The 19,116-nt window shown below is 42.1% G+C and overlaps 1 protein-coding gene across 1 annotated transcript; it reads right to left on the bottom strand.

Moving 5' to 3' along the window:
• Positions 1-10,383: 10,383 nt before the first annotated feature.
• On the bottom strand, positions 10,384-14,947 carry GARIN3 (golgi associated RAB2 interactor family member 3). The gene is made up of 2 exons (XM_008015136.3): positions 14,210-14,947; positions 10,384-12,204 (listed from the first exon to the last, which is right to left on the bottom strand). Exons 1-2 carry the CDS (start codon positions 14,825-14,827, stop codon positions 10,993-10,995), a joined length of 1,830 nt encoding a protein of 609 aa, XP_008013327.2. The 5' UTR covers positions 14,828-14,947; the 3' UTR covers positions 10,384-10,992.
• Between the last annotated feature and the right edge of the window lie 4,169 nt (positions 14,948-19,116).

The following is a 19,116-nucleotide window of genomic DNA, read 5'->3' as shown; positions in this document are numbered from 1 at the left end:
TTTGCTCCTTTGTTGAAGATCAGTTAACTATATTTGTGTGAGTCTATTTCTAGGCTCTCTATTGTCTTACATTGACCCATTTGTCTATTCTTTCACCAGTACCACACTGTCTCAATTGCTGTGGCTTTGTAGGCTTGAAGTCTGGTAGTGTCAGTTCACTAACTTCATTCTCCCTCTGTATGATATTGGCTATTCTGGGTCTTTTGCCTCTCTATGGAAGCTTTAGAATCAGTTTGTCAATATCCATGAAATAACTTGGTGGGTAAATTAAGATTTTTAATTTGAGATACTTATAGATTCACATGTAATTTTAAGAGGTAACAGAGAAATCTCTTTTACACTTTACCCAGTTTACCCCAATGGTAACATCTTGCAAAACTTTAGTACAATATCACAACCAGGATATTGACAGAAATATAGTCAAGATACAGTTCCATCACTAAAAAGTCCCTCATAATGCCCTTCATAGCACATCTACCTCCCTCCTGTTCCCACCTCCCTCTTAATTCATGGCAACCACTAATCTGCTGTTCATTGCTATGATTTTTTAGTTTCAAGAATGTTATATAAATGGAATCAATCAGTATATTACCTTTGGTGGATGACTTTTTTAGTTAGCATATTCTCTGGAGATTCATCTATGTTGTTGCATGAATAAATAGTTCATTCCACTTTTTGACTGAATATTATTCCATGGTATGGATGTACGACAAGTGGGTTTTACATCTGTGTTGTCTTCAGTATATGGATATTACAAAGAAAGCCACTATGAACATATGTTTACAAGTTTTTGTGTGAATGTAAGTCTTCATTTCTCTAAGATAAATGCCAAGGGGTACAATTGCTGGATTGTATAGTAGTGGCATGTTTAATTTTTAAGAAACTACCAGCCTGGCATGGTGGTTCATGCCTGTAATCCCAACGCTTTGGGGGGCTGAAGTGGGTGAATCACTTGAAGTCAGGAGTTTGAGACCCACCTGGCCAATATGGTGAAACCCCCTGTCTCTATTAAAGTTTAAAAAATTAGCTGTGCATGGTGGCACATGCCTGTAATCCCAGCTACTCGGGAGGCTGAGGCAGGAGAATCACTTGAACCCAGGAGGTGGAGGTTGCAGTGAGCCAAGATTGCACCACTACACTCCAGTCTGGGGAACACATGAGACTCTGTCTCAAAAAAAAAAGGAACTACCAGACCCTTTTCCTTATTGGCTTACTTTACGTGCCCACTAGCAATGTGTGGGTGGTATAGTTTCTCTGGTTTTAATCATAATTTGGTGTTGTTCCTTATTTATTATTTTTGTTTTAATCATTCTAATATGTGTATAGTAGTATCTATATATATATAGTATTAAACCACTGTGGCTTTAATGTACATTTCCCTAATGACTAATGATGCTGAATATTTTCTCATGGGCTTATGTACTATCTGTATATCCTCTGAAAAAAAATTATCTTGATATCTTTTCCCCATTTTCTAATTGGACTGTTTGTTTTTTTTAATGTTGAATTTTGAGAGTTCCTTGTATATTCTACATACTAGTCCTTTATGGAATATGTAGTTTGCAAATATTTGCTCCAGTTTTTAGCCTGTCTTTATTCTTTTCCCCAGGTCATTCATAGAGTGACCATTTTTAATGTTGGAGGAGTCTAGCTTATCAATATTTCCCTTTATTAGTTATACTTTCGGAGTTGAGTTTAATAACTCTTTTCCTAATCCTAGTTTCCAAAGATTTCCCCCATGTTTCTTTCCTAAAAGTTTTATAGTTTTCTGTTTTTAAAGTAAGTCAGTGATCTATTTTGAATTCATTTTTTTAAATAAGGTGTGAGCCTAGGTCAAGGTTAATTGTTTTGCCTATGGATGTCTGATTTCTCCTGCACCGTATGTGCAAAAGTCTATTTTTAAAAATTACTCTTGCACTTTTATTTTTAAAAATCCGTCAGCCATATTTGTAAAGATCTATTTCTGGGTATTCTATTCAGTTCCATTTAGCTATCTGTTTTATCCTTCCATCCGTAACTTACAGTCTTGATTGCTATAACTGTATAACTAGTCCTAAAATTAGGTAGACTGACTCATCCCATTCTATTCTTTTTTCCACAACTGTTCTATTCCCATTCCTTTCCCATTCCATATAAATTTTAGAATAATCACTTCTAAATCTACAAAATAACTAGGATTTTGATAGAAATCATATTAAATCTGTATATTACTTTGGGGAAAACTGACATTTTTACTATGTTGAGATATCCAATCCATGAACCTGATATGTTTCTCCATTGGCTTAGATCTTTTTAAATTTCTTTCTTCAGGTTGGGCATGGTGGCTCACGCCTGTAATCCCAGCACTTTTGGGAGGCCAAGGCAGGTGGATCACTAGGAGCTCGAGACGAGCCTGGCCAACATGGCAAAACGCTGTCTTTACTAAAAATACAAAAATTAGTTGTGCACAGTGGTGTACACCTGTAATCCTAGCAACTTGGGAGGCTGAGGCAGGAGAATTACTTGAACCTGGGAGGCAGAGGTTGCAGTGAGCTGAGATTGCACCACTGCACTTTAGCCTGGGCAACAGAGCAAGACTCTGCCAAAAAAAAAAAAAAAATTTGACCGGGTGCAGTGGCTCACGCCTGTAATCCCAGCACTTTGGGAGGCTGAGGCGGGCGGATCACCTGAGGTCAAGGGTTCAAAACCAGCCTGGCCCACATGGCAAAAACCCATCTCTACAAAAAGTACAAAAATTGGCCAGGTGTGGTGGCACATGATTGTAGTCTCAGCTATTCAGAAGGCTGAGGTGGGAGGATTGCTTGAGCCTAGGAGATTGATGTTTATGTGAGCCAAGACTGTGACACTGCACTCCAGCCTGGGTGACAGAGCAAGACCCTGTCTCAAACCACAAAAAACAAAAAAAGAAAAAGTAAAAGAAAAAACCTCTTTGTCTTTTCTAGAAAGTGCATGCATACAGTGCTAATTCCTTTACTTACCTATATCCCACACATTTTGATATGATTTCTATTTCTATTTTATTTCTGGAGTCTCACTCTATTGCCCAGCCTGGAGTACAGAGGCATAATCATAGCTCATTTCTACTTCGAACTCATAGGCTCAAGCAAACCTCTTGTCTCAACCTCCCAAAGTGCTGGAATTATAGACATGAGCCACCGTGCCCTGCCAATTCAATGTAATTTTTATTTCCCTTTAGACTACCTTTTTGACTCTCTTTTACCACTTAGATTCTAACAACACAACACAGTTCTAAGTGTTTGGAGATTTTCCTGTTACCTTTCTGTTACTGATTTCTAGTTTGATTCCACTGTGGTCAGAAAACACATTGTATTATTTCAATTCTTTTAAAGTTGTTGAAGTTTCTTTTATGGCCCAGGATGTAGTCCTGATCTTGGTATACATTCTGTGGTATCTTGATGAGAATGTGTATTTTGCTGTTGTTGAATGGAGTGTTCTATTAATTTTGATTAAATCCCATTAGTTGACAGTGTTATTGATGTCTTCTATATAATTACCAATTCTCTGTTTAATTGTTCTTTAAATTTTTGAGAGAGGGGTGTGCCTCCTCAAACTACGCATGTGGATTTGTTTATTACTTTCAGTTCTACCAGTTTTTACTCTACATATTTTGCAGCTCTTATATGTGGTTAAAACACTTTTAGAATTACTATGTCTTCTTGGTCCCTTTAATATCCTTTTTATCATTATGCCTCTCTGTGGTAATTTTCTCTGCTCTGCAGTCTATCATATTAATACAGCTATTTCTGGTTCACTTTAATTAACATTTTCATAACACATCTTTCTTCATTCTTTTACTTTCAAAATGCCTATATCGTTATATTTGTAGGCAGCTTTTGTTGACAGCATGTAGTTAGGTCATGCTTTTTTGTTCACTCTGCCAATGTCTTTTAATTGGTGTATTTAGACCATTTACATTTAACGTGATTATTAATATGTCAGGGCTTATGTATGCCATTTTATTTTTCGCTTTATGTTCTCTGTGTTTTTGTTTCTATTTTATTTTTCCTGCCTTCCTGTGGTTTACTTGAACAGTTTTTAAAATTCTGTTCTGGTTTATCTATAATGATTTTGAGTATACCTTCTTTTTAGCTTTTTTAGTGATTGCTCTAGGTATTCTGTTATGTATACGTAACTTTTTACAATCTATCATGCCATTTTAATAGTTTGAGTGAAATATGGAAACCTTACCTTTCTTTCTATCCCTTTACTCTCCCACATTTATAATATAATGGCCTTAGATATTTCCTCAACAAAATTTTAATCCCATCAGACAGCTTAAACTGTCAAACATAACTTAGAAAATGCAAGAGAAGAAAAATCTATTGTGTTTTCCCATATTTTTGCTTACGAGGTTCTTTCTTTATCTTCCACAATCCTGCCCTACTTTTTATAAATCATTTCCTTACTGTTTACAGAACATCCTTTAGCCATTCTTGTAGGATAGGTCTACTGATGGCAAATTTTGTTTTCCTTCAATTTATAATGTCTTGATTTTCCCATTATTTTTGAAGCATTAATTTGCTGGGATGGGATTCTGGGTTTCAACTCTTTTCTTTCAGCACATGAAAAACAATGTGCCACTTCCTTCTGTTTTCCATGGTTTCTGATAAGAAATCCTCTGTCATTTGAATCGTTTTCCCCTATAGATATACATCATTTTTCTCTAGCTACTTTCAAAAAAATTTTTTATTTATTTATTTTTTTGAGACAGGGTGTTGCTCTTTTTCCCAGGCTGACGTGCAGTGGTATGATCACAGTTCACTGCAGCCTCAACCTCCCAGGCTCAAGCAGTTCTCCCAACTCAACCTCCTGAGTAGCTGGGACTACAAGTGTGAACCGCCATGTCTAGCTAATTAAAAAACAAAAAAAAAATGTAGAAACGGGTTCTCCCTGTGTTGCCCAGGCTGTTCTCAAACTCCTGAGCTCAAGTGATCTTCCTACCTTGGCCACATTTTTTGTTTGTTTGTTTGTTTTCAGCCTTTAATTGCACTTTGTCTTAGCATGGATTTCTCTGAGTTCACCCTATTTGGTGTTATCTCCACTTCTTCAATCTGTAGATTTATGTCTTTTGCTAAATTTGAGGGCTTTCAGTCATTATTTCTTCAGCCTTACCCCTTCTTCTCTCTTTCTAGGATTTCAGTGACACAAAGTTAGATCTTTTGTTATAGTCCCGCAAGGCCTTGAGGCTTTATTTTTCTTCTAATCACTATTCTCTATGTTGTTTAGATCGGGTAGTTTCTGTTATCCTCTCTCAGTTCACTGATTTTTTTGTCTTCTCCTCCATTCTGCAGTTCAGCCCAACCACTTTTTTCTTCAGCTATTATAGTTTTAGTTCTAAAATTTTTCTTCAGCTATTTTTCTTTTTTCTTTTTTCTTCAGCTATTACAGTTTTTTTTCTTCAGCTATTTTCTTTCTTTTCTTCAGCTTTTTTCTTCAGCTATTATAGTTTTAGTTCTAAACTTTTCATTTGGTTCTTCTTTTTCTCTTCTTTTTCTTTGTTGAAGTTTTCTTATTCTTTGCTGAGGATTTCTATTTCTTTCATGTGTTCCAAGAACTTTCCTAACTCCCTTTTGATGGATGCCTTAAAGTTTTTATGATCTTAACATCTCTGTCATTTTGATGTTGTCTCCTATAGGTTGTCTCTTTTCATTCCGTTTTGAATTTTCCTGTTTCTTGGTATGACTAGTGATTTTTGGTTTAAGTCTGGACATTTATTCATTAGAAGACTCTGAATCTTATTTAAACTTACTTTTAACGGACTTCTTCTAACTCTATTCCAGTAGGAGATGGGGAGGGGGCGTCACCTTGTCACTTCTATAGCAGTTCAGGTTCCCTACTTGGCCCCCAGGGTAGACTTCCCATTACTACTGGGCAAGGGTGGGAGTTCCAGCTCCCCACATGGACACCACTAGCATAGGGAAGAGGAGGGAAGGCCTTCATCACCAGCTATCAGGAGTGAAAGTCAAAGTCCAAGCTCCTTCCTTGGCATTCTCTGATACCACACACTCGGGATATAGGAGGCCTCATTACAGCCTCATGAGGATGTTAGATGTTAATCTCAGCTCCACTCAGCCTTTGCTGTCGTGGGTGAGGGTGGGGCCACAGGTTTTTTTTCTTTTTCTTTTTTTCTGTGATGTTTCGCTGAAGTAGACTTGTAATTGTGTAAAAGTTTTCTGCTTTCCTTGGCTGCCCCTTTCCTGGTCTTTTATTTATTTGTTTATTTTCTCCTGATCATATCTTTGTTGTGATTATTTTGGCGTAGGTGGTTCCAGCTTCTTCACCTCCAGGTTGTGGAATATATGAGGCAAAAATTAACCAACCAAACAAAAAAACCCAGGGAAATAACCACGATGTTGTTCCTCAGTTCCTGAGGTTCCTAGCTTTCTTTCCACCTTTCAAGTCTTCTGCTGTTTGTTTTATATGTAATGTTCAAGATCTTTAGTTGTACTGATCAGGAAGAACAGAGAAAAACACATCTACTCTATCTCTCTGGAAGCAGTAAGAAGTGAATTATCAAAGTAATCAATAAAATACTTGTTTCCTTTTTTATCTCTACATGTTTTGAATTTTCTAAAATAGACCCATTAATTTGGCAGTAAGCAAATATACCTAGTTTTAAAATTATTTAAATTCAAAATTGTATATGCTACGTTATGTCCTTCCTGGCTATCATCAACACTTTTCATAAGGTTAGTGAAGTCACAAGGAGGTGACCCCAGTGCATTACACTGACATACTGTTGCAAGTTGTGTTCTCTGTGAAGCAGATTTTGAGACAGAGTTTTGTGGGAAGGATGTTTATTAAGGAGTGCCCTAAGGACCAGCACCTGTGGAAGGGAAAAGGGTAGAAGCAGGAGTACAGAGGGAAGGAAGGTGAATTTTGATGCAGGCCCCTCAGGAAGCTCTGGAACTAGAATAGCCCTTCAGACTTGGTCTGTATTGGGCTGACAGCCAGACCTTCATACGCTACATCACACAGTTCTTGATGTGGGCTCTGGAAAGAGCATCACATTGGGTGAAAGAGATCTCTGCAATTGGCACCATTTCCAAACTCACTGCCAGCTGAAAGTTGTCTGTGGGCAGCATTCTCAGCAACTGAGGACACAAGTCCTTCATTGAATGAGGGTCTGGATAGTGCATCACCACGTATACCCCACATGAATATTTCTTTTTTTTTTTCTTCTTTGAGACAGAGTATTACTCTGTCACCCAGGTTGGAGTGCAATGGCTGATCTTGGCTCACAGCAACCTCTACCTCCCAGGTTCAAGAGATTCTCCTGCCTCAGCTTCCTGAGTAGCTGGGATTACAGGCACGCACCACCATGCCTGGCTAATTTTTGTATTGTTAGTAGAGACAGTGTTTCACCATGTTGGCCAGGCTGGTCTCGAACTCCTTACCTCAGGCGATCCGCCAGCCTCAGCCTCCCAAAGTGCTGGGATTACAGGCATGAGCCACAGAGCCCAGCCATCACATGAATATTTCTAATGGGAGCGTGTCTTTCAAAACATCTGCTCTAATCTCATTTTATAGATCCTGCAGCAAAAGGCAGAAATTACATACGGTCACATATTAACAACTACCTTCCCAAATATTTTTTCTCACAGCAACTACAGCGACCTTTACAAAGTGCAAATATGATCAAGTCACTCCTCAACTTAAAATGTTTCAGTGGCTTCTCATTACTAAGGACAGAAGTTAAAGTTGCATACACGAACCTCAAAGCCTTGCACAGTCTGTCTCCTGCTGCACCCTCTAGCATCTCGCCTTCCATTCTTGCCCTGCCAGCCACGATGGTCTGCCTTCAACATTTTGAGGCACCTTGCTTCTTCTCACCATAGACAGGTTTCCTCTGCTTGAAAGACTCCACCCTAACATGACAACTGCATGAGTGATCTTATACTGCTTTTGCCAAAATATCGCTTTGTCATCTTTGTACTTATGTGTGTAATGCCAGACTTTAGGTTTGGAACATTGGTTAGTAATCAACCATCCACTGTCTCATTGCACTTGCAGCAGCAGAATTGTTACCATGGTGACGAATATTGCTGTTAAAAGTATTGACTTTTATCTGATAGGGATATTGACTTGATGCCCCAATTGATAACTCCCTCTGAGGAAGAGGCCTGTTGCTTTGAAATACGTAGGTATTTATGCATCTATCTCTGATGAAGTATCAAGATAGAAAAGGAAATGCAGAGAAAGTGTATGGTACAGCATGCTGTGGTGGGCAAGTCCCCATCTCTAGTTTACTTAAATTGCGTTTGGGTGAATAAACTATATTCATGCTGAAGAAACCCTTCAGGCAGGGGAGGGTGCATGAAACAAGACTAGAAGAAAGGCAAAAGATAAAACCATAGTCTACACAATTATGAAATTAAACCGTTTGTAGCTAGGATAATTCAGACTCTGGCATAGCTACAAATCTGGAACTCCAGACTAAAGGCTTTGAAATGAGTTTCCTTTTATCTCTCTCCTCTACCCCACCCGCCAACCTTTCACACTCTTGGGTGGTTTTCCCAAAGGCCCTCTCAGACTTTTGAGCGTGTGCCTCTCTCTCTGTCCTTCTACCTGTACCCACTGTTTCAAGAGTCAACTCCCAGAACATCTTAATCTCAGCCCTTATGGTATTTATCAAAAATCACAAGGTGAGATTTTCCAGCCGCCCACTAGAGCAACTGAGAAGGGATTCCCCTGATACTGACAAACCACCACTCCTCCCAGAATATGTCGCTTCTCACCTCCTCCATCTTGACTACACATATTTGGTGTTCAGAAAAGGTTCCTAAGTTTTGCTGGAAACCCAACTTCTGTCCTCCAAGGTACTGCTACTGCAGAGAATGAGCAAAGACTTGCAAGGCTGGGCAGGTGCTCCCCTCCTGGACTTACATGGCTCCCAGAATCATTTTTCTCAAATCCGACTTTCATTATCTGGTGTTAATAATTTAATGTTTTTCATTGACTCCTTTTACAGGTTTTTTTAAAAATGGAAAGGCAATTTTTTTACAATAAAGGTTTTTAAAATTTGTAATCCCATGTCTCATGTAGTGTGATTTTTTTATTCTGGGAATTAACTTGCACACAAACACATAATTTACATCATGTTAGTACACAGCATTTTGGACTATTTTTTTTCTTAATATATTTAAACATTTTTCCATGTTTCTGTATTCTGAATACTTTTTATGTCACTTAGAATTTTTATTTCATACTTATTGAAAGATATCTTTCAGACTTAGATATTCTGTCATACATCTCTCGTGTGGATGTGTAAAAAGGAAAACATTGATGAAATAAATTGATGAGGGCATTTCTAAGGCAGTGATAGTGACATGCAGTTGACACCTTGCTGACAGTGATTTAAAAACAATCCTGATTTCAGAGATGTTAAAGATACAATAACAACACCCTGTGAATACACTCTCTTCTTCAAGAAATAGAATAATCACTATTTTGTTGAAACTCCTTGTGTGTGCCTCCCAGATCAGGCATCTCTCCCTTTACCCTGTAGATAGTCACTATCCTTAATTTTGTGATTATCATTTGCTTGTTTTTCTCTATACGTTTAGCAAATATATATCCCATTGTTGAATCTTATTTTCGAGCTCTTCTACAAATTGAACTATATCATATATATTTTTGTGATTTGCTTTTAGTATCCCACATTATGTAAGATTTATCCATGCTAGCCGGGCACGGTGGCTCATGCCTGTGTTCCCAGCACTTTGGGAGGCCTAGGAGGGCAGATTGCTTGAGGTCAGGAATTCAAGACCAACCTGGACAACATGGCAAAACCTTGCCTCTAGTAAAAATACAAAAAATTTAGCTGGGCATGGTGGTGCATGTCTATAATCCCAGCTACTCAGGAGGCTGAGGCATGAGAATTGCTGGAGCCTGGGTGGCCAAGGTTGCAGTAAACCAAGATTACTCTACTGCACTCCAGCCTGGGTAACAAACCCAGACTCTGTCTCAAAAAGATAAAAAATAAAGATTTATTCATGCTAACATGTAGAGCTGCCATTCATTTTCACTATTGTAGATTATGCACTGTAGTCCATTCCACAATGTATTAACTCTCCTGTTTGAGGAACATTTGGGCAATTTCCAGGGTTTTGCTATTACAACTTGTTTTACTGTAAACATTCTCCTAGTTGTCTACTGGTAAGCATATGTGAGAATTTCTCCACTGTCTACACCTTGGAGGAAGGCTTGTTAAGATTAGATCAAGAGTCAGCACACATTTTCTTAAAGGCCCAGATAATATTTTAGATTCTGCGGGCCATATGGTCTCCATTGCAACTACTCAGAGCTGTCATTTTTAGTGTGAAAGCAGCCATAGACAATATGCAAAGGAATGGCTGTGGCTATGTTCCAATAAAACTTTATTTACAAATCCAGACAGCTGGCAAGATTTAGACCTCAGAACATGGTTTGCCAATTCCTGATCTAGATAAGTAGATTTCCTATTCTAATTGCCTACAAATACTGCTGCACTGCTCCTTCCTAACCTGCACATCCCCTGAGGGGAGGTGAATCCTCTCTCTGCTTAGGCTAAGGACTGGACTGAATGTCCATGTTCAGGGGCATTCAGAGAAAAGAGGAGAATGGGTGTGGGGACATGGTGGCGGTAGTGCATCCCAGTTCTTCGTCTGTGACTTTGACAATCTCTGGGAAGCAACAGAAGAAAGGGATTGAGGCAAAGCAGAACACTCACATTGGCTCTGCTGGGCTTGGGTGGGTAGTGGGGCTCTACCTTCCTGGAGGCTGGGGTCTCCGGCTGCAGCGTAGCCACCATCACAGAAGCCACTGTGAGGTCACCACCAGGCTATGGGCAGAAAAATTCAAACAGGAGATTGTATTTCTTTTGGAGTTGTATGATTTCCTTTATTATTTGAGCTGCAGTAAAGAAAGCTGGGATGGGCTCCTCTAGGGATACTTCCCAGATCCCTGGGCAGTTGTAGCCCTGGCTCCTCTTTAAATGGATTTGGTTTCAAAGATGATCGTTTCCGTGGTCTCGGATGTCACAGTGCCGCTGATCATCTCCAGCTCCTGGCCACCCTGGGCTTTCTCCACTTTGGCCTCTATGTTTTGCTTCTCCACCACCTTAGCCACGATATCTACCTCTCTGTCGTGTGATGTGACCCTTGCTTTTGAACCAGGAGTGGCCCTGAGGCTCCTTAAAAACGAGCTGATCTTACTGGCTTTCTTACGTAAAGCTCCTGTGCTAGATGCAGATCGGTTCTTCCCCAGTTCGTGAGTTGTTCTCGACTCCTTTTTGGTGGAGCTGTGGGTGGAGCTCTTGCGAGAGGAGCTATGTCGCTTGCCCCTCACGTTGCTGTGCCCTTTTTCTTTTTTGTCATCTCTCATGTTTTTATGGCCAGATACAGACCGGCGGGAGGACGGTTTCTGATTCTTGTCCCCCGCTGTCCTGCGGTGACTTTCACTTGCCTTGCGGTGATGAGAACTTTTCCTACTGGGATGTCTGTCCTTCTTTTCTCTTCTTTCCTTTTTGTCATTCCAGGCTTCAGCACTGGGCGGGGAAACTTTCTGGCTTCCATCTCGCTCACTCATGTAGCCTTCGCTCTGCAAGGTGGAGATGAGGGGCCCCATGGCTGGCCCTTCAGTTCTTTCTGCTGCACACTTGCTGGTCGTCATACTGCCTGCAAACGCCGCACTCAAGCTGCTGTCTTGGGAGAGACTGGTGGTCCCCGCCATCGAGGTGGAAGTACCTGCCGAGGAGGTGCTTGCGGCACCCACCAAGGCCAAGCTAATACCATCTGAGGATATGTTGGCAGCACCTGCCATGGACTTGCTGGATTCGTTTTCTCCTGGATTTTTGATGGCTGCTCCCGCCAGCGCTGCGGTCACCTGGCCTGGGCCTGCAGATTTGGTTGCTGCTATGCTCACAGCGCCTGTTGCAGGACTCGTTGCTGCCCCTGCTATTGCCACATCTGTTCTAGGGCCTGTTGCTGTTCCTGCCACTGCTATGCCACCTGCTGTCCTGGCTGCTGCTCCTTCAGCAGTCCCTGGAGTGCTCCGGGATAGAGAAGCTGCACTAGCCGTTCTGTGGGAGGCACGTTGGATTCCCTCTCCCCCAGCATAAGCAGAAGAGGTGGCTGCAGATACATCACAAGGCTTGTGGAGCCCAGTCTCACTCTGATCCCTTTCTCTGTGGAGCTCTGCAGCCTGTACCAAGGGGAAGAGAAACAGATGAGATAGAGATGACTGAAATGGAGATCAGAACTTTCTGCTCCTCTCTTATCCTGGAGCTGAACAATTCAAAGGCTTATAATTAGAAGAACCTGGGTCGGGCATTGTGGCTCACGTCTGTAATCCCAACACTTTGGGAGGCCGAGGCGGGCAGATCGCTTGAGGCCAGGAGTTCAAGACCATCCTTGCCAACATAGCAAAACCCCGACTCTACTAAAAATACAAAAAATTAGCTGGACAGGGTGGCACGTGCCTGTAATCCCAGCTACTCAGTAGGCTGGGGTAGGAGTATCGCTTGAACTCAGAAGGCGGAGGCTGCAGTGAGCCAAGATCACGCCACTCTACTGCACTCCAGCCTAGGCAACAGAGTGAGACACTGTTTAGAAAAATAAAAGAAGAAGAAGAAGGAGAAGGAGAAGCAGAATCTCTAAAATCATCAAGTCTAAGTTGTTTTTTTTTGGTTTTTTTTTTTTTTTTTTTGGTTTTTTTTTTTGAGACAGAATCTCACTCTATCGCCCAGGCTGGAGTGCAGTGGCACAATCTCGGCTCACGGCAACCTCCACCTCCTGGGTTCAAGGGATTCTCCTGCCTTTGCCTCTTGAGTAGCTAGGACAACAGGCACCCACCACCATGCCTGGCTAATTTTTTTGTATATTTAGTAGAGATGATTTTCATCATGTTGACCAGGCTGGTCTCAACCTCTTGAACTCTGGTGATCCGCCTTCCTCAGCCTCTCAAAGTACTGGGATTATAGGCATGAGCCTCTGCACCCAGTCTAAGCCTAAGTCTTGCTCTCATTTGTTGCCAGGTTCCATCTACAGTACCCCTTCAATGGTCACTCAATTTTGGTTGAGCAATTCCAGTACCAGAGAAAGTACTGATACAATTCCTCATCCTTGGACATTGTATTTTGTACACTTATTTTTACATATTCTGCAGGACAGATTTCCAGAAGTGGGATTGCACAGTCAAGGGATACACTCACTTTACATTTTGGTGGCTACTAAGATTGTGCATGTGCATACACACACGCAGGGTGTGCTGATTGACACAGAAATCAGTGCCTGGTAGTCACAGGGAGACAGACTGTGACTCAGATGGAAGAAAGACTTCTTCATTGTTAAAAATCTTGCACAGCACTTCGGGAGGCTGAGGCAGGTGGATCACCTGAGGTTAGGAGTTCAAGACCAGCCTGGCTAACGTGCTGAAACCTTATCGCTACTAAAAAAAATAAAATAAAATAAAAAAATAAATACAAAAATTAGTCAGACATGGTGGCGGGTGCCTATAATCCCAGCTACTCAGAGACCCAGAGGCTGAGGTAGGAGAATCTCTTGAACCCGGGAGGCGGAGGTTGCATTGAGCCAAGATCGTGCCATTGCACTCCAGCCTGGGAAATAAGAGCGAAACTCTGTCTCAAAAAAAAAAAAAATGCACAAAAAACTGTACAGTCTCCAATTGCATATTGGAGACTCAGAAGGGTGGGAGGGAGTGAGGGATGAGAAATTACTTAGTGTGTACAATGTATATTATTCAGATGATGGTTACACTAAAAGCCCAGATTTTACCAGTATACAATATATCCACGAAAAAAAAAAAAAACTACACTTGCACCCCTTTTATTTATACAAATAAAGAAAAGTTCCACAACACATCAGACCACCTGGGTTGGGGTGATAAGTGTTCAAGAAAAGACTGACAATCGGGATGGTGTAGAAAGGATTTCAACCCTGGGTGTGAGACCGGAGTAGCTGATACCTAAGGTCTCTGAAATTGAGCCTTATGAGACACTTTGAACAGGCCCTCCCACCTCCCAGCATGGTTAAGTCCCCTAGTAGTGGCTCGTTTGGTCCTGAGCCCTTGCAAATGCAATACTTTTTCCAGGTGGGCCTCAGAAAGCACCAAAGGCTTTGTAGGACTGGCTTTGAACTCCTCCCCCAAAGAACCCTGCCCCGTGTTCGCCAGCCTTAGAGAGGCTTACCACTAGGCTTTTGTTGTCTTCGGGTGCTGTGTCCCCAGTTAGAAGTGTCGGGGTACTGCAGTAACTCTCTACTGGTGGCCTCAGGAGATAGACAAGTTTTTCCCAATAGCAAAAGAGATCTTCCCGTGTGTCAGAAGAGGGACACAGCTGCAGATAAAAAGTACGGCCAGTGGCGAGTTTCAGGCGCAGCTGCTGTTTCTCACGATCGTGGATGGAGATCTTCACAAACTTCAAGGGAAGCAGTCTCGTGAGCTCTAGAGTCTTGACGGGCCTGCGACCTCTCCCCTTGGCAAACCAGCCCTGTATGACATGCTCTTCACAGAGTTTAGTTGGTCGGGCCAGCACCATGACATCAGGCAGTGGGAGGATGGGGCTGGTGCAGACGATGCCCACTGTCACCATTCGGACACGGTTGTGTACATCAATCACTTCTCCCTTTTTGTTTATCTGAATAAAATTACTCTCGAACATCGGTGCATACTTGAAAATGTCATACTCTCCTCTCTTGTACAATTGTCGCTGCAGGTCCCCCATGGAGGTTTTGAACGCACTCATTGAATAGTAGCTGCGGGCTGTGTAATAAGGTAAACAAGATTCATTGCTCATAGTTCTCTTCATTTAAGACAACTCCACCAGCCACAAATAGAGTCCCCGAGAGAGAGAGGGAGAGAAGGTAACTGCCCATCTCCCTACAGGGCTTCTGCCTAAATCTCCTGGCACCACCACATTTGTCCTCTGCAGTCCTTTGTGACCTGTACTCATCTCACACCCCTTTGTCCTAGCCTCCATGCAACTATCCCTTCGAGTCAGGGTCACCAACCTCCCCCACAAAACAAATCAACACCTCCACAGGGGTGAGGCTGACCCTGCCGGGGTGTAGGTGTGGGTAGGCTGGGTATTTTTTTCAATCAAAATGCTGGGACGCATAATTTATGAAGTGATTCTGCTTTTATGAATATCTGGGTTGTTTCCAGTTTTGCTGTTTTAGATACCCCTTCAAGGATCATCTTCTTGCAAAAATATTTTCGCTTCAGCTGAATTGCTTCCTGGGGATAAAATCCTGGGCATGTAAGGTGTGCTTGCTAAGGGCAGGGGTGCTGTCTAGATGCTGATCTCTGTGTCCCCAGTGTGTAGGTGGCACAGTGCCAGCAGGCACTCAGGAATAGGTGTTGAACGAATGGTCCCAAGGGACTTCTGTTCCCCATCAGAACTAAAGAGCCAGGGTTCCATTTGGGCAGTGATTTTCAGGATATGGAGGATTTTCTCAACTATTCTCTCATTTGAAGTGTTTTTTTTTTTTTTTTGTTTTTTTTTTTTTATGGAGTTTCACTCTTGTCCCCCAGGCTGGAGTGCAGTGGCTCAATCTCTGCTCACTGCAACCTCTGCCATCCAGGTTCAAGCGATCCTCCTGCCTCACGCTCCCAATTAGCTGAGATTACAGGTGCCCACCACTATGCCCAGCCAATTTTTGTATTTTTAGTAGAGTCAAGGGTTTTTCACCAAGTTAGCCAGGCTGATCTCGAACTCCCGAACTCTGGTAATCCACCCTCAGCCTCTCAAAGTGCTGGGATTATAGGTGTGAGCTACCGCACCCAGCCAGAAGCAGGTTTATCTTTTAAAACATCATTTTAGAGTGAGAAAACTGAGGCTCAAGATTGTCTTGCCTGAGATTAGAGTCCAGAGCCGGATTCTAGGCCCAACCTTTTTCTCTTCCTCAAGCTGCACGGCTCACTGAGAATCTCATTCTGCATCAAAGTGAGTGTCATTGGTAGGTAGTGACATGTGTGGGGATTTACTGGGAACCACAGGAATTCTTGGAGGTCTTGAATCACCACAGGATTTCCCACACGGATATGTCTGCTGCTTCACTTTTGATGCCTACTTGATAAACCACTGACGTTCTGTTTCTTTTTAAAGCTCTTCTGAGAAATGATGGCAAAGACATCTTTCTGGAGTTTTTGCTTTGTTTTGTTTTACTTTGTACAAGGTGAAGAATCCAAATTCCCCCTCCCCCAGCTAGAGAATTACTTCCGCAATAAACATACATTCCCCCAAACTTGATGATTATCATGTGGAGGTCTTGAAATGAACTTCAACCACGAAATGTTATTTTTTATATCCCCCAGTGCCAACTGCAGTGCCTGGCACATTGCAGCTTCGCAGTAAATATAAACTTGCTTGTGTCCGTTGAGATTCATTCTTCCATTTATTTATTCAACAAAATTTAATGAGCAAGTATTTTGTTTGCGACCCCCTAGAAAGTGGAAATGCAAAGATAAAGTTTCCTATCTCTGAAAAGCTGAAATTTTTTTTTTCTGAAGATATTGAATGACTTTTTGGGGAAAAGTAAGAAAAAACAAAGTGGCATATATTCTATTATAACGGAATCATAACTAAAAGTCAACACAATTATGTTAAAAAGTAAGAAGTTGGAGCTGTATATAGACATAGCCATATATTCTTCTCCTAAGGTCATTTCTGATGAATAATTAATAATGAGAGAAACTATAATTGTATGATTGAGAACCTACTATAAGCCAGGCATGCTGTTGCCATGATACATTCTTCTATACATTTTAATTCTGGTTGGGTGCCTTGGCTCACATCTGTAATCTCAGCACTTTGGGAGGCCAAGGCAGGAGGATCACTTGAGAACACAAGGGAGAGATCAATCTGGGTAACATAGCAAGACCTTCAGCTCTACAAAAAATAAAAAATATTAGCTATACGTGGTGGCATGCCTGTAGTCCCAGTTACTCAAGAGGCTGAGTCAGGAGGATAAGCCCATGAGTTCAAAGCAGCAGTGAGCTATGACTGAGCAGTGGCTCTATCCACTGCACTCCAGTCTGGGCAACAGAGTGAGATCCTGTCTCTAAAAAACTAAAAGTGTAGGTCTCTCCCCGTTACCTTTTTTTTTTTTTTTTTTTTTTGACAGAGTCTTGCTCTGTAGCCCAGGCTGGAATGCAGTGGCACCATCTCAGCTCACTGCAACCTCCGCCTCCCAGGCTCAAGCAAAACTCCCACCTCAGCCTCAGCAGTACCTAGGACCAGAAGTACAGCACCACCACGTGCCTGGCTTTTTGTAGAGATAGGATCTTGCCATGTTGGCCAGGCTGGTCTCTAACTTCTGGCCTCAAGTGGAGATGCCTACCTTAGCATTCTGGAATGCCTACCTCAACATTCCAGAATGCTGAGATTACATGTGTGAGCCACCACACCAGGCCAGGTATCTATTTTATAGAGGAAAAATGAAGGCTCAGGAAAATTACAAGCAGATTGGCATGGTGGCTCACGCCTATAATGGCAGCATTTTGGGAGGCCAAGGCGGGAGGATTGCTTGAGCTCAGGAGCTCAAGACCAGCCTGGCTAATATGGCAAAATCCCATCTTTACTAAAAATTTAAAAAAAAAAAAGTTAGCTGGGCATGATGGCAGACGCCTATAGTCCCAGCTACTTGGGGGAGCTGAAGCAGGAAGATTGTTTGAGCCTGGGAGGTGGAGGCTGCAGTGAGCCAAGATTGCACCACTGCACTCCAGCCTGGGTGACAAAGTGAGACCCTGTCTCAAAAACAACAACAAAAAAAGAAGTTACAAGCAATTTCAGCAAAGTCATATAAGACCAAAAGCATACTGACATCCCAAAATGTGGCAATGGTTAAACTATACTAGACTGGTGACACTGATAGGACAAATAGGACACAAACATATAAATGCAATGCAGCATAAATTTATCCATTCACTCCATTAATATGATTAATTGCCTACTTTGTGCCAGAATCTCTTTTAGATGCAGGAATATAGCAATGGACAAAATAGACAAATATTCTTGGTCTCCTGGAGCTTGTATATAGACAGTAAACCATTTTTTTTCCGATATGTTCAGGAAAACATTGATATGTTCCCAATGATAAACCAATAAATTAAATGGCATGTCCAATGCTGGTAAGTGCTGCAGAAAAGTAGGCAAGCAGGATGGGAGCGTGCGTAGGGGAGGGGAAGGTGGTGGTTAAAGAATGCTCAATGAGAAAGGTTTTGTTGTTGTTGTTGTTGTTGTTGTTGTTTAAGAGATGGGGTGTTGCTGTGTCACCCAGGCTAGAGTGCAGTGATGTGATCACAGCTCATTGCAGACTCAAAACTCTTGGGCTCAAGTGATCCTCCTGCCTCATCCTCCCAAGTGGCTGGAACTACAGGTGCACAACACCATACCCTGTTAGTTTTTAAATTTTCTGTGGAGGCAGGGTCTTGCTGTGTTGCCCAGGCTGGTCTCAAACTCCTGGCCTCAAGCAATCCTCCCACCTCAGATCTTCCCCAGTGTAGGGATTACAGGTGTGAGCCACTGTGATGGGCCCAGAAGTGACCTTTGAGCGAAGACATAAAGGAGATTGGAGAGGAAGCCATGAAGATGGGGAAAGAACTTCTCAGTCAGAGGAAGCAGCAAAGGCCAAGACCCTGAGATGAGAGCATGCCTGGTATGTTTAAGGAACTCCAAGCAGGCTACAGTGATGAAAGTAGAGTAAGGAGGAGGGTCGTTGGAGATGAGGCTGAGAGGCAACTGGGGTGGTGATGGATGAGCAGATCATGTTGGATGGACCTTTTAGCGCTCTGAGAGGTCTTTGGCTTTGCTCTGAACGGGGGATGATCCAAACCATAAATATAGAAGATGATTCTGGTCACCATACTAAAAAGAGATTATAGAAGTGCAGGGAAGACAGCAGTAGAGATGGGGCAACTCCTGCAAGAGATGATTTGGGGTAAGACGTATGCGATAGCAGTGAGAGTAATGAGAAGTGCTCAGCCACCACACATACTTTGAGGCAACTATTAGGTATGCTGAAATTGAGCAATTTCCAATAAATATTAGCAAGTGAAAAAGCAAGTTGCTTGGCCTAGGATACTGGGCACACACAA

This window comes from Chlorocebus sabaeus, chromosome 23 (genome assembly GCF_047675955.1).
Source record: "Chlorocebus sabaeus isolate Y175 chromosome 23, mChlSab1.0.hap1, whole genome shotgun sequence".
NCBI classification, from domain to species: domain Eukaryota; kingdom Metazoa; phylum Chordata; class Mammalia; order Primates; family Cercopithecidae; genus Chlorocebus; species Chlorocebus sabaeus.
Note: the sequence above shows the minus strand (reverse complement) of the source record. Positions and strands in the feature narration are given on the sequence as shown.

Coding starts and splice junctions, on each gene's coding strand:
- GARIN3 (XM_008015136.3), bottom strand. CDS start 14,827: ATGAAGAGAACTATGAGCAATGAATCTTGTTTACCTTATTACACAGCC. Junction 12,205..14,209: donor AAGACAACAAAAGCCTAGTG/GTAAGCCTCTCT, acceptor CCCTTGGTACAG/GCTGCAGAGCTCCACAGAGA.